Source organism: Neolamprologus brichardi, chromosome 11, assembly GCF_056152115.1.
Source record: "Neolamprologus brichardi isolate AB-2024 chromosome 11, ASM5615211v1, whole genome shotgun sequence".
Lineage (NCBI taxonomy): Eukaryota > Metazoa > Chordata > Actinopteri > Cichliformes > Cichlidae > Neolamprologus > Neolamprologus brichardi.
The window spans coordinates 15,653,697-15,667,366 of NC_142114.1; the positions used below are offsets into that span (position 1 = coordinate 15,653,697).

The following is a 13,670-nucleotide window of genomic DNA, read 5'->3' on the forward strand; positions in this document are numbered from 1 at the left end:
AATATGTACGAAGGTAAACGCACATATAGTTCTGTAGAAAATATAGTGAACTGCCTTTCTTAAAAAAAATAAATAAAAATAATATATATATATATATATATGTGTGTGTGTGTGTGTGTGTGTGTGTGTGTGTGTACTATGTTGAAAGCAAACAGCAGATGTTAGGCCTGTAAGAGAAAGGCTCGAGATAGGCTGATCATGATGTAAATACATCCCAAGTGTTTGTTTAAGTGACTGCCAACAAGAGCAAGCGAGAGAGAGGGAGTGCCACAGGAGGAAACAGGTGGTTTGTCACGCCCATCCAGTTCAGCAGGTAACGCAGCCTGCAAGTTTCGCGTCACACCGGTGGACTGGTCTTTAGGAGACGCGTGCGCAAGGTCGGAGACCTGAGATGAACGAGTGACCCTCAACAGTTCTCCATCGTGTATCCCGTGTCTCCCCGTCGAAACCAAGATGAAGCTGGCGATAGCGTTAGTTGGCGTGAGTGTTGTTGTGATGGGTGTCTTGATTTTCCAGGTCGTGCATCAGGAATTTCGCCTGAGTCACTTAAAAGTCCGCTTAGTGGAGAACTCGGCGCAGATCACCAGGAAAGAGGAAGGCATAGTCGAACTGAAAGCCAAAATCTCCGAGCTGCAGAAATCGCTGGACGACGTCAACACAAAGGTGGAAACACTGAAAAAGAAAAAGGCAGAAATTGAAAAGTCATCGGAGGACGCGGGTAAAGGTCTGACGGCCTGTACCACGGAGAAGGCAAGGCTCGCGGGCGCACACACGCACACAATTGCACTTTGACTCTCCACAGGTTTTAATTCATTTGCATGCTCTTGCAGTCTCAACATTAACAAAAATTTAAAAAAAGAAAATGATAATGTGACTAACTGTAATACATTTAAGTATTTGCTTGATTGTCTCTATTTGAGCTTCATTCCGCAGTAAACCGTAACTGCTGACTTCCACTTGTTTTCGCAATAGGAGAAGGCGGAGAAGACGAGGGATAGTACAACTGAGGAAATAGATAAACTCAAAGGTAAGCCAGCTTTCTGTTTAAGTTCTGCTTTGTTGTTATGAGCTCTGGACTGACAGATCTACAAATATGTTTGCTTCTACACAATGATATGGATCACATAGGAGAATAAGCATTTCTCTGTTTGCATTTTTAAATGCACTGGGTGGTCGTCCCCCCCCCCCCCCCCCCCCCCCCATTGTCTACACAAGAAGAAAAAGGAGTGTTCCATTTTTACATTCCTTTATGAAAAACCTGTAAAACCAGCTTTGCAACAGCTGGTTTTGAGCCACACGGGTTTACTTTGAACGCAAAGCTACCAGTTTCTAATAATAGGCCTACATTTACACATTCTCAGTTTTTGCTCTCATTTGTTATTATCTTTTATTGTCTCAGACGATCATGAAGCGGCTAAAAGTCAAGCCCAGGAGAACATTCAGAGCTTGAAAGAGGAGATTTTTAATAGAGATAAAGCTGTCTGTGCCTTTCTTGATACAACCAAGGACGAAGGACGGTAAGATTTTAATCACCAGCATGCATCATCAATAATAAATTGGATTAACATAGATCACTACTGGGGGCTACTGTAGAAGTCTATTTAGCACGCCTCTATTGCAAAACTGAAAACTGTCTTTTGTTTTCTTGATTTTTCAGGAAGTTGTGTGAAAATCTTCAACAATCACAGTGAAGTCACCTCAGAACTGTTCAACAATGACTACCAACTTTTTCAGAAAAATATTTGTGCATCCAAGTTTTGTATCACCACTAAGGTTATTATGAAATAATAACAAAAAAAGAAAAGAAATTCTGTGCATTCACTCAGAGAACAAGTATACAGACATGTGGAATAGAGAAATAGAATTCATTTCATATCATAAGAAGGCAAAGAAGGTTGTATTTGTAATGTATAATGTGGGGATCATCCGACAAAAATTCTATGTGCTCAAAATGTTGCGCCTAATATGATGATATAACAATAGAAATAAGCAATGTAAATAATAGAAATAACTCTTTGATTAGTTATAGGGAAAGATTATGGTTTGGTTAAAGTAACCCTCGTTTCAATGTTTGCCACATCTGTCTGAGCGTTCTGTGATAGTGTGTTCGAGCTGAAATAACCCCTGCAGAAGCTGTTTAGCTGCTATGGTTGGGTACCTGATGTCAAACACTGTAGTGTCTCCTGTTATCATATTATGTTTTACTATTTTTTAATTATTCTTTCGAATGTAATACAAAATAGAAAAAGTGCACTTATTATTGTAACAATGTACAACACTTTCATTTTAGCTCAGGCAGTAATGAAAAAGCGACATTGCAGTTATTTTGCACTGGTTTTATGATTGTGGAAACAATATTTTTGCTAAAAAAGTTCCTGTAATTTCTTGTAGTAAAACAAACCAGATAGTTTTTTTTAAAGGACACACGGACCCAGATTTTATTCAGTTTCTGTTTGGTTTTTATAAATTTGATGTACTATTTATGCTTCTGGGCCATAAACAGCAGACCTTTAAGCAGTCTAGAAAATAGATGCAATGTGTGTAAAAGTGTAAAAGCATTGTATATATCAGGTAATACGACTCTGAATATAAAGGAAGCCAAAATGATAAAACCTTTTAGATTTAAGAGGCAAAACCTAAATTATCACGTCTGTTCAAATTAATGCTCCTTGAACTCCCCCTAGTGCAGAACCTAGGTTAAGACAGACCATGTTACTGACATTGTGCTGATACAACTGAGGAAACACTTTCTTACAGGGGATCTTGTTTGGAGGAAACTATTACAAGTACAATTTGAGTACACTGAACTTGTTACAAAACGTCTTGTATGAAATTAGATCACCAAAAGCATTTATTGTGTGTTTAATGAGTGCTGTATGGATGTACAATTACTAAATAAAGTGTTTTGTGTTCCTAAAGTTCCTATAAGTTAACAAGCGCAACCTTATTATTGCTCATTTCTAAATATTGTTTTACCTTTACCTTTGCGTTCATGCAGTTCCCTTTACCGGCTTCAGCTAATCTGCAGGCAAGATGCCTTTCCTTATGGTTTCATGATAGCCTTGTATTGAAAATAATTTGTATTTGTAAAGTATATAACGACACTGAATCAATTACAAACATATGATAATCACAAATTATTATTATAAATAATGCATAAATATTATAAATGTTTTGTTTTGCTGTTGTTGTTCTTTTGAAAGTTGTTACAGAAATAATTGTTACCTCTTCTTCAACCTCCACCCACTTGCAAACTTTTTAAATTTCATTTTATTATCTTTTTAATTAATATCCAAATAGCTAATCATTTGGCACCAACTCAAAACATTCTGGCATGTAAACATTTAAATGACCTGCTCAAGTTAGAACTGAGCATCAGAATGAAAAAGGAAAGTGATTTAAATGACTCTGAAGGTGGCAGGGTTGTTGGTCCCAGACAGGCAGGTGTGAGTATTTCAGAAGCTGCTGAGCTGGATTTTCCCACACAAGCTATTTCCAGTGTTTACAGAGAATGGTCTTAAGAAGAAAAAACGATTAGCCCTTTATTGTCACTGTACACATACATCAAAATATCAAGCAAGCAGCAGTTCTCTGAGTGAAAATGCCTTGTTTATGCCAGAGGTCAGAGCAGACTGACCAGGCTGCTTGACCATGCTGGGCTTCACAACCCTCAGCTAAGAACAGGACACTGAGGCTACAATTTGAACCAAAAATAGAACGATAAAAGACCTGGTAAATGGCGCTTGGTGTGATGAGTCTTGATGTCTGCTGTAGCATTTCAATGATGTGGTCAGAATTTGGTGTTAACTACATGAAAGTTTGGATCAATGAAAGCATGGATTCAAACTGCCTTGTGTCAATGCTTCAGACTGGCGATTGTGGTGAAATGTTTTTTGGGATACTTACTTGTCCCATTTTGGGTGCCTTAATACCATCTCTTTGTGACTAAAGTGTAACCATCTTCTGAAGGCTGCTTCCAGCAGCATAATGCACTATGTCACAAAGTTCAAGTCATCTTTGTACTCAAATGGCCTCCACAGACACCAGAGATCAATCAAATAAAGCACCTTTGGGATGTGGTAGGACAGTAACAGTTGCAGATAGTAAACTATTATCTATTATCTTGTCTCTTACATTTAGATTTTTATTTGCACATTAGTTTTCAAAATTGCGTTGCATTAGCTAAGTTAACAATATAGATTAAAAACTTTATATGTGCTATACCAGAAATATGTTCCAAATATTGCAATATGCGTAAGTAAAGAAAGTTATATTTCTAATAAAATAAATGTTACGCACTTTAATCTCTAAGCTTTATGAGTAAAATAACTACAGAAAAATAATAATATATAATAATAACTCTATTAATTTTTGTTATTGTCTAATCCCCATGTGACCTAACTAAGTCTCTCTTATAAATGATTATTTCTCAAACTACTCACTTGTTTTCCACAAATGTGTAAACTTTTTTTTTTCTTTTTTTAACTTAATCACTATTAAACTTAAACTTAATCAACCATGAAAATCTGTCTTTTTGTCTCGGTAAAGTTAGAAAACATAATGGTGGTTACCACGGGAACAGAAAAAAAGTTCTATTTGACACCCAATCATATTGGAATCTGTACGGCACGTGACTCTACCCAAACGACGCAACGGCAGAACTCCCTCACGCCGGAAGTTTACAGCCTGATCTTGACAAATGAAAGTCACTGGCGGCAGTGACACACGCCATAGGACGTATTCCTATTCTGTGAGGCAGCGGAACATAAACACGAGTCAAAGATGGTTAAGTCACTTTTATTTTTAAAGCAGACCCGTGTTTACTGCAGCGACCGTAGTCTGTTTGGGCGCTAACTGACGAAAGCATTTGTCAGCTAGCTCTCAACAACCAGTTACAGGATCATTTATCTACCTCAGAATATAGAAGATATCACCGCGGTGACAGTTTACAGATGGCAAGGAGACTGGGTCGAATATTCAGGGGCTTTCAGAGCCTCGGTTCACTCGCATTCATGAAGTCTGAACTCAGCAACCTCCCTGCCAGCGTGTCATTGAAGAGTATGGTGGTAAGTAGATCGGTGAGCCGTATTTTATGAAAGACTTTTTCATGCGGTATGTGAGTTGTTTGCCGTGTCATGTTTTCCTCACTCCTGCCAGATGTTTCTCCAGTGTTGTGACTGTACTATCCCACAGCTAAACAAAGTCAAAGCACATCACAGCTAAAAAACCAAAACAAAACACATGGCCAGCGTGAGAGTTTGTTAGCTTGTCGCAAAAACAACAACAACAAACGAGCACATTTATATAAGATGACTATAACGTAGTGATTACAACTTAAAATAGCAGGCCATGTCACTACAACACGACCACAGAGGTCAACATCATCACAGATAACATAAGAAACACTTTATCGAAGAGTTGGAAAATGATTTTGTTAGCACAATTAAAAATGAAGTTCATTCAGTTTTTTTCTTTTTGCGTTCTGCTTTGTTTTTGCCCTCCATCTCCCCTATATAATGTTTTAAGAAAAACAATAAAAAGAAAGTGAAAAATGAAGTTCATCATGACAAACATGTAAACAGTAACAAATAATAGGGTTATAGCTAAATATAATAGCATACAATCATGTGAAGAAGAAGGTTTTCCGTACTTCTTCCTGTTAAAAAGTACTACTAAAATCTACATCCTGACTGTTTCCATAGGAATTAGGTATTCGAGTTTATATGAGTTAGAATTTATAAGATCATAATAACCTCCACATTTACATCAAGAAAATTATCCTGTTCTAACTCTTTACTCTTTGTGCTAACAACTAGTTATAAGGTCATTTACAATAGCAGAATGTCTCTATGCATGCAAGTGTACATATGCACCTCAAACACACAGGCATACAAACAGAATTAGGAGGGTAAGTATCAGTCAACTTCTCCTAATGGAAGTAAGACCAGATTTATTAGATTTTAAATTATCAGCAATTCCTAAGATCTTTATAAAGGCAGACGTTTTGGCATTTTGCTGGTGTGGAGTATCCAGTCTTCCCAGGAGTTGACATCACAGCAAATTCTCCCCAAGGTCAGATCGTGCAATGCTCAGAGAAATTGCAACATCTCAGACTCTACAGGCTTCAGTTATGAATACAAACACCTCAAACCCACAGTGGTGGAGCGGTGATGATTTGGGCTTGCTTTTCAGCCACAGGAGCTGGGTACCTTGCAGTACCCGTATTAACAATTCAAATGTGAGGACATTTGTCTGACAGCAAAAGTGGAGCTGACATTGAGTCATGCAACAGGACAATGATTTCAAACACAACAACAGTAAATCTACAACAGAATGGCTGAAAAAGAAAAGAATCAAGGTGCTGCATTGGCTTGCCAATATCAAATATAATAAATATAATATCCAATATCAAAATATAGCTATAATAATACTTCATCATTAATACGCTCATTTGGAAAATGTTTTCATGACCCCCGTTGACTTAATAGAACCACAAATATTAAAGCAGTATCCATATGGTATCTATGTGAGACATCCACACTTTGTCATTACCCTTTCACTACTAACAGACATTGTAATTCATTTCTCTGTTTAGCGAGCGCTTCCATCGCTCTTTTCATCCAACCCCCGGGACTTCAGCCTTCCTAACTCCTCATGGGGCACAGAAATGAGGCAGCTGTATGAACATTATAACAGCCAATGTGAGGCGGTGACAGATGGAGGAGAGGAACAGAGTGGACTATGGAACAGACTGCCAAGCTACAATCGTTCTCTGAAGTATGCTGCAGGTAAATATACGACCGAAAAGTGTATCTGAAATAAGAACAAAAGAATTTCCAAAAGCTTAATGTGGCTGCTGAATGTTCACTTGTGTTCTTTGCCATCAGGTGGAGTCTACCTTAGCAAGATAATCCAGGCAAAAGCTCGTCTTTTCACCCGCAACATCAGAGACCCGGGGGCAGCATTTGAGTATGTTATTTTTGCTAACAAAAAGGAACAAAGGTGTGTGTGCATTTTCCAGGCTGGACACCTTCTGGAGGGACCACCAGGGTGAGATAACACACTCCTGTCCAAGCTTATCGAAGTCTGTGCTTTTCACGTTGTCATCCTGTCAGCCAGCAGCTTTCCAGTAAACCCAAAGTGGCAGAAATAAATGGGAAAAAATAAAGGAAGAATTGTGAATTTTTAGCTAGACTTAACTCTAAATGTTCCGTCAAATCTCATAAGTTTAACTGTCTCATGTACCAATGTCTGTGCTTCCAGAAATGTCCACGGGGGGGCGATAGCCACTATGATTGATACCGTGACAGGAACTCATGCTTGTGTGCATTCTGGACCTGTTATGACTGCCAACCTCAACATCAACTACCGCAGGTACAAGAACAAAAATCAGCAAATTGTACATGATAAAAATATTTATTGAACATGTAGCACACCTTACAGAAATATGAGGATTAAACTGTTTAGTATATTAAAGGAAAAAAATGTTAGATGTTTTCATGTGTGTTGTCCTGCTTGTTAACATGGAGCATATCTAGCTGCTGGGCAGGGTTTATGGAAGTATCACTGAGGCGGTCATGCAGAAGTCATGAAGGTTTCTCCCTGCTCCAAGTCTGTATAATGAAGATCGACTCTGAATGATGTCACATAGATAATTCATTGTGGAAATTAAATATGCAGCATCAGTATCACCGAGTCAGCCCAAACGGTTCACTTTCTTTGGTCAAGCACGGACCAACAGACATTTGCTCGACCGCCCGGTTGTTCTGTTTAACACATAGCAAAATATGAATAATTACACATATAATTAACACAAAGTAACACCTCTTAGTGCATTACTTTGATCATTTACTGTCAGTTTGATCATTTTGTCTTGTTCCAAGTCCCATCCCGCTGGGAAGTACAGTGTTGATCGAATCCTCTCTGGATAAGAAGGAAGGCAGGAAAACGTTAGTTAAGTGTAAAGTGACCAGTGCTGACGGCGCCAGATTGCACACAGAAGCAACAGGTAAAGCAACAGGTCCCCTTCCCCCCCCCCCACACACACACACACATACAAAATCTCAGATGGACATGTTACTGTGAAAGCTGCTGGTAAGTGACACGTCTGCTTGTCTGTTTTCTTCTCTGCAGCACTGTTTGTGTCAATCGGCGTCAGCCAACTAATACAAGGGTGACACGAACACGCCAGCCAGCCAACTATGAAGAAGGAGACTTCAGAAACAGTGTGCATTTTTTTTGTTTTGTCTAAGTGGGCCATTAGTTTTTGTTTTAAATTAAAAGGATGTACATATTTTCTAGGCGATAGAAGGAAACTCTTAAAAGTTAACCTTCTATTTATACTACTAATATGTTGCATTTGATCTGATACTGATTTGATGACTGCCGATGCTTCACATTACTAACTCATGAACAAATTTACTGAAAAAATTCAGAAGTATTGATGGTATTGATGCAGTATTGATGGTTTTAATTAAGACTGCTGTATTTGAGAACAACGTTATTGATTTAAATGTACTGTTCATTTATTTATCATTTTATTTTCTCCAAAAAAGCCTTTTCTATTGGTATTGTGTTGCTCATGCAGGTGGTGTGTTTATCAGAGTTAAATAATCTGCATTGAAAAATAAAACGGTTTTTGGGGATACTTTGAAACTGATGATCTTTACATTTGAGTAGATACCGTCAGACTTTATCCTGAAATAATTCTGTGGTAATCTGCTGAACTTAATGATATTTATAAATGTTGACTGGTTTAATTAAGGGATACTGAAATATATTTGATACAACATCAGCTTACTACTTTTTGTAAGTAAATCACACAACTGAAGGACGAATGGGTTCTAAATTTATTCTTGAAGTTTTGTGCCCCTTACATCACAAATGTTACACAGTTTTGTTTTTCATGTGTGGGTTGTAAACTGTTACCCCACCGTGTGGTGGTTGTGGTTTTATTTGAATGTGGGGTGTGAATTTGCATGCCATGAGAAATTATGACATACAATGAAGGCACGAGGACTTCAAATCCAAAATCGTCACGACAACTGGCTGTTTTTTACATGAGCTGGTTATTCTCGTTCACTCTGACACTTTGAACGCGTTTCTACATTCAGAAACGGCTGACGGATGCCGCAGTATGCCATAATAAGTAACACAGTCCACATCACAGAGATCAGTGCTGCTCTAGCAGCCACTGCAGACCACAGTTCTACAAAACATGACACCTGAGAGTGTGTAGAGTACTGTTTTTGATTAAACACATACTGTACTAACTATAGGTTGAGGACAACATACCTCCTGAATAGGCTAGCATCTTGTAACTGAGGAGCAATTAGAAAATGACTCCAAAACATAAAAATACTATATGTGGGGTTCGTTTTTTTAGGGAGGTAACCGGTTCACTTTCCAAATATAATTTTAAAATGTATACGATGACTACCTGACCTTTCAGAGCTAAGTTAAAGTCATAATGCACCATGTCCAACCAGCCATATTTAACCTCCTAAGACCCGAACTCTTCCACAACATGCGTTCTTAATTTCTCTTTGATATTTGGTCACATTGGGGCCCGATGAATGTAAAAACAAAGAATTACCACTTTTTTTTTACCTTATTTTTGTTTTTAAGAAAAATAAGAGCCATATATGAGGATATTCGTTTAAAATTTCGACAGAACAGTAGCAGTATAATGTCCTCGTAAGTGGATATCAGGCCCTTGTAGACCAAAATTGAGTATTTTGGTCTAAATAACCCAAAATGTGATGTCCACATATGTGGACGCCAGGTCCTAGAAGGTTAAGAGCAAAGCCTTCCTGCTTGTAACTTTACATAGACTTTCAAATGGCTTCACTACAGTTGCTGAGACCATGACATCAAATGTGAATGTTCATTATGCAGTGCAACCCAATTAAAAAGTATTAGTTTAGCTATATTTCCATTTCAGATTAGTTTTTACTAATCTGAAATGGAAAACAAGTCACATGAAAAACAAAGATTGTATTGGTCTCTGTGTAGCCCTGTTAAAAAGCCAAGTACACCCCATAATTCAACGTCTTGTAGAATCAACTTCAGCAGCAATAACCTGAAGTACTTGTTCTCTTCATGCTTTTGTCAGTCTCTCACGTCATGGTGGAGGAATTGTGGCTCACTCTTGTTAACAGTGTTCCTTTAGTTCATTAAGGTTCATTCATGCACACCTCTCTTAAGGTCTCACTACAACATTTCAGTCTTGTTCAAGCCTGGACTTTGACTTGGCTGTTGCAGCACCTTGATTATTTTTCTTTTTTCAGTCATTCTGTTTTGCTGCTGTGGATCTTTCTCCTGTCGCATGATCAAATTCCATCCAAGCGTTAGCTGTTGGACACATTGGGATTGGAATAAGATAACACAAAGATAAGAATCTTGACGGCCCCTATACTCTTTAGCCTGGAAGACTTGCAGTTTAATATTTAACGTCTTGATTTCTCAGTCCACAGGCTGATTTTCCACTATCCCACACTCCACCTTAAATGAGCTCAGCCCTGGGGAAGGTACAGATGGTTTTCTTTGCGTGGTACTTGTTTGTCTTTGTCCTGTCTTTCTCCCCTCACCTTCAACCAGTCGAAGATGATGGCTGCTGTCCCTCTCTGACCCTGGTTCTGCTGGAGGTTTCTTCCTGTTAAAAGGGAGTTTTTCCTTCCCACTGTTGCCAAGTGCCTACTCATAGGGGGGTCATCTGATTGTAGGATCTTTACCTTACAATGTAAAGCGCCCGGAGGTGACTGTTGTTGTGATTTAGTGCTATATAAATAATAATATTAATATAAATGAAATAAAACAGTACAGAATTTAATTTTTGTAAGCAATGATGAAGTATGGTTTTCAGAAATGTTCTATATGTGGCTCTATAATATAGTGGTTTGCACATTTGCCAAACAAGCAAAAGATTCCTGGTTTAATCCTGGGAGGAGACTGGGTTGCATCAGAATGGGCATCAGGTGTAAGAATATGCTGAATGACCCCTTGCGAATTAGAGTGCAGCCTTCCTGGGCTCATGCAGTGATTTCCACTACAGATTTGTGTGTCTGTGTGTTTTTAAAATTCAGTGCTGCTCAAGGGTCTGAACATCGCAGTCAGTCTATTAAGATAGCGTAAAGAGATTTATAAATGTATGTAAATATATATATATATATATATATATATATATATATATATGTATATATATGTATATATATATATATATATATATATATATATATATATATATATATATATATATATATATATATATACACACACACACACATATATATGAAGAACCACAGGTCATGAAATCTTAAAAATTCTTGGTCATTTTGGAGAATATTTTTAAACCTTTAAACAGAGTGCCTCTGTTGTAAAGAGGTTTTATGCACGACTGCAAAAAGTGACTGTTTAAAGGTAATATGAGAATAATTATTTTCAAGAAAACTTTTTTTTTCTGTTCTGCTTTTTAGTAGATCCTGTCAAGTAAGTTTTTATGCAGCAGTCAATTAGTGGTTTAAGGTCTACAAGCCATACAGACTTTCAACTGCCTTTAACTTTAGTTCTCACACAGTTTGGTCGATTGTGTGGTTTCTGAGTGTATGGGCTCATCACAGTACAGGCCTGGTGGTCTTTTCAGGGCCCCTCATAGCTTTAACCTCAGTAAAATTGAGATGGAAATGCTACCAAAGTTTTTTAAAACCTTAATGGTGTGTGAGCATCTGTGTGTTTGTGTGTACGTGCGTATGTATGAGTGAGTACAGGACAAGTGAGCACCAGCAGTGTTTTTTTTTCCTTTCCCCTGAAGAGCCATGTGGTCAAGTTGGGTATGAGGAAGCGGGTGGAGGTGTTTCCACTTTCAGTTAAAACCACCTGCAGCATGCTCTGTCCAGTAGCATTTTAGTCTTCAGTGCTTTTTTTTTTGAGGGGCCACAGTTTCACAATCCCACGGCCTTGTCATGAAATGTTTTGGTAGCTCTGAAGAGGATTCAGTGTTTTAGTTCTCTAGTTCACAGGTAGATTCTCAAATACTTAGATATTAACACGTTTTCTCATAATTTAGTTTCAGCACACCCCCAATAATAGATTTTAGATCAAAGGTCAGTTCAGTTTTCATCTTCAATAAATAAAAAGCATGGCCCTGTTGGGTTGAGATCAGGTCATCAGGACATGGCCACTGAAGAATATCCCACTTCTGTGCTTGGAGAAACTCTTAGGGATGTTTCCTGGAAAAGTCTAATCTGGAAGTGGCTTGCACCTTGTGAAGCTGTTTTTCTTAATGATGGAAAGAATATTTTGATCCTCCAGTCTTTCAGGCTTCTTGGTATTACTGAGCTGGCCAATGTATTTCTGCTGTTTGAGAATGAACCAACCTGTTCCAGTGAGCAGCTATCAAAGCTAACAAAATGACTTCAACACATGGGATCAACTCCAGATCCTGCTGAATCTGTTCATGGAATGACAAGGAACAGGCCTCACCTGGCCATGCAACTGCTGGTCAATCAATTACCCCGTTGCTTTTGAGGCAAATGGGGGACTGTGTATAAAAATAAACAATTAATTAAAACTTGCAGTTAAACCCCTTCAGTTAAAGTCTGCACATCGATCAAATCTTGATTGTTTGATTCAAAATAATCCACTGTGGTGGAGCACAGAGGCAAAACTAAAAATAAAAAAAAGAACAGTACAAAATTAAACCAAAAACAAACAAATCAAAATCCAAAAACTTAAGCATTTAAAGATGCTTTGTATTGTTCTTTGCTGCAGTTATTAGCAACATTTGAAATGAAAATACTCACGTCACAGGTTAGCTAGCCAACACATCACTTAACTGTTTTTACAGCACGTGTGTTTGTTTGCCTATTAGTTAAAGCGAGCCATGCAGCATTCACTCCCTCACTGCACCTCTGAATTATTTTTTTAAGTACTTTTAGCATAAAAGAATCAGAATCAGAGTCAACTTTAAACACAGGAACTTTAACCTCTACAGCCTTTGAGACTTAATCTGTAAATGCTGGTAAAAGTGAAAGGACTTGATAAGACCCTGAAGTGATTCTTGGTGACTTAGATGAACTCCAGTGTTTTGAGTGAGTGTTGGATTATGAGGATTATGATTTATTATTGCGAGTTAATTTTTGTAGTAAAATGAGTTTAAAATATAGCTGAACAAATGATTAGTAGTTTGACACACAATTATTTATTTATTTATTTTGATAATTAATATAATTAATAATATTAATTAGCAGCTCAGTTGTTGTGTACATAATAGTTTAACTTAGTTGTTAAAGTAGTTAGAACAAATTATAATTGACTGCTCAAAGACATGCTGATCTAAGGACATACTAAGATTTTTTTTATTGACGTTTAAAAACATAGTTGTCGTGAAAGAAGTACGTCCTTACGAAGAATGAAAAGTGTCACTATCACGTGGCAAACATTAAATCAAGATAAGATTTTGCTGCCCGGGTTCATATGAGTTGTCTGCTACAGGCTACTTGAGTAAATGCACTCGGTTACAGTCTGTTTCCCTCCTGACATGCACGTGTGTCTGCACCATGTCTGCAACCACTGTACGAGCCATGTCTTAGAGGAGGATTTACCACAATGATGTAAACCGAGAAGACGTATCGATTATTCATCGTTTTCTTTTTGTCCTCCCACCCGTGTTA

The 13,670-nt window shown here is 37.8% G+C and overlaps 2 protein-coding genes across 2 annotated transcripts; both read left to right on the top strand.

The window, feature by feature from the left end:
- The first annotated feature begins 335 nt into the window (after positions 1-335).
- LOC118455313 (uncharacterized) lies at positions 336-2,973 on the top strand. Its single transcript, XM_035913940.2, has 4 exons — positions 336-750; positions 973-1,027; positions 1,400-1,517; positions 1,658-2,973. The coding sequence occupies exons 1-4, from the start codon at positions 454-456 to the stop codon at positions 1,689-1,691; spliced, it is 504 nt and encodes a 167-aa protein (XP_035769833.1). The 5' UTR covers positions 336-453; the 3' UTR covers positions 1,692-2,973.
- A 1,657-nt stretch (positions 2,974-4,630) lies between these two features.
- Positions 4,631-8,655, top strand: them4 (thioesterase superfamily member 4). Its single transcript, XM_006804928.1, has 6 exons — positions 4,631-5,066; positions 6,596-6,788; positions 6,888-7,050; positions 7,264-7,374; positions 7,884-8,008; positions 8,134-8,655. Exons 1-6 carry the CDS (start codon positions 4,953-4,955, stop codon positions 8,175-8,177), a joined length of 750 nt encoding a protein of 249 aa, XP_006804991.1. The 5' UTR covers positions 4,631-4,952; the 3' UTR covers positions 8,178-8,655.
- The last annotated feature ends 5,015 nt before the right edge of the window (positions 8,656-13,670 follow it).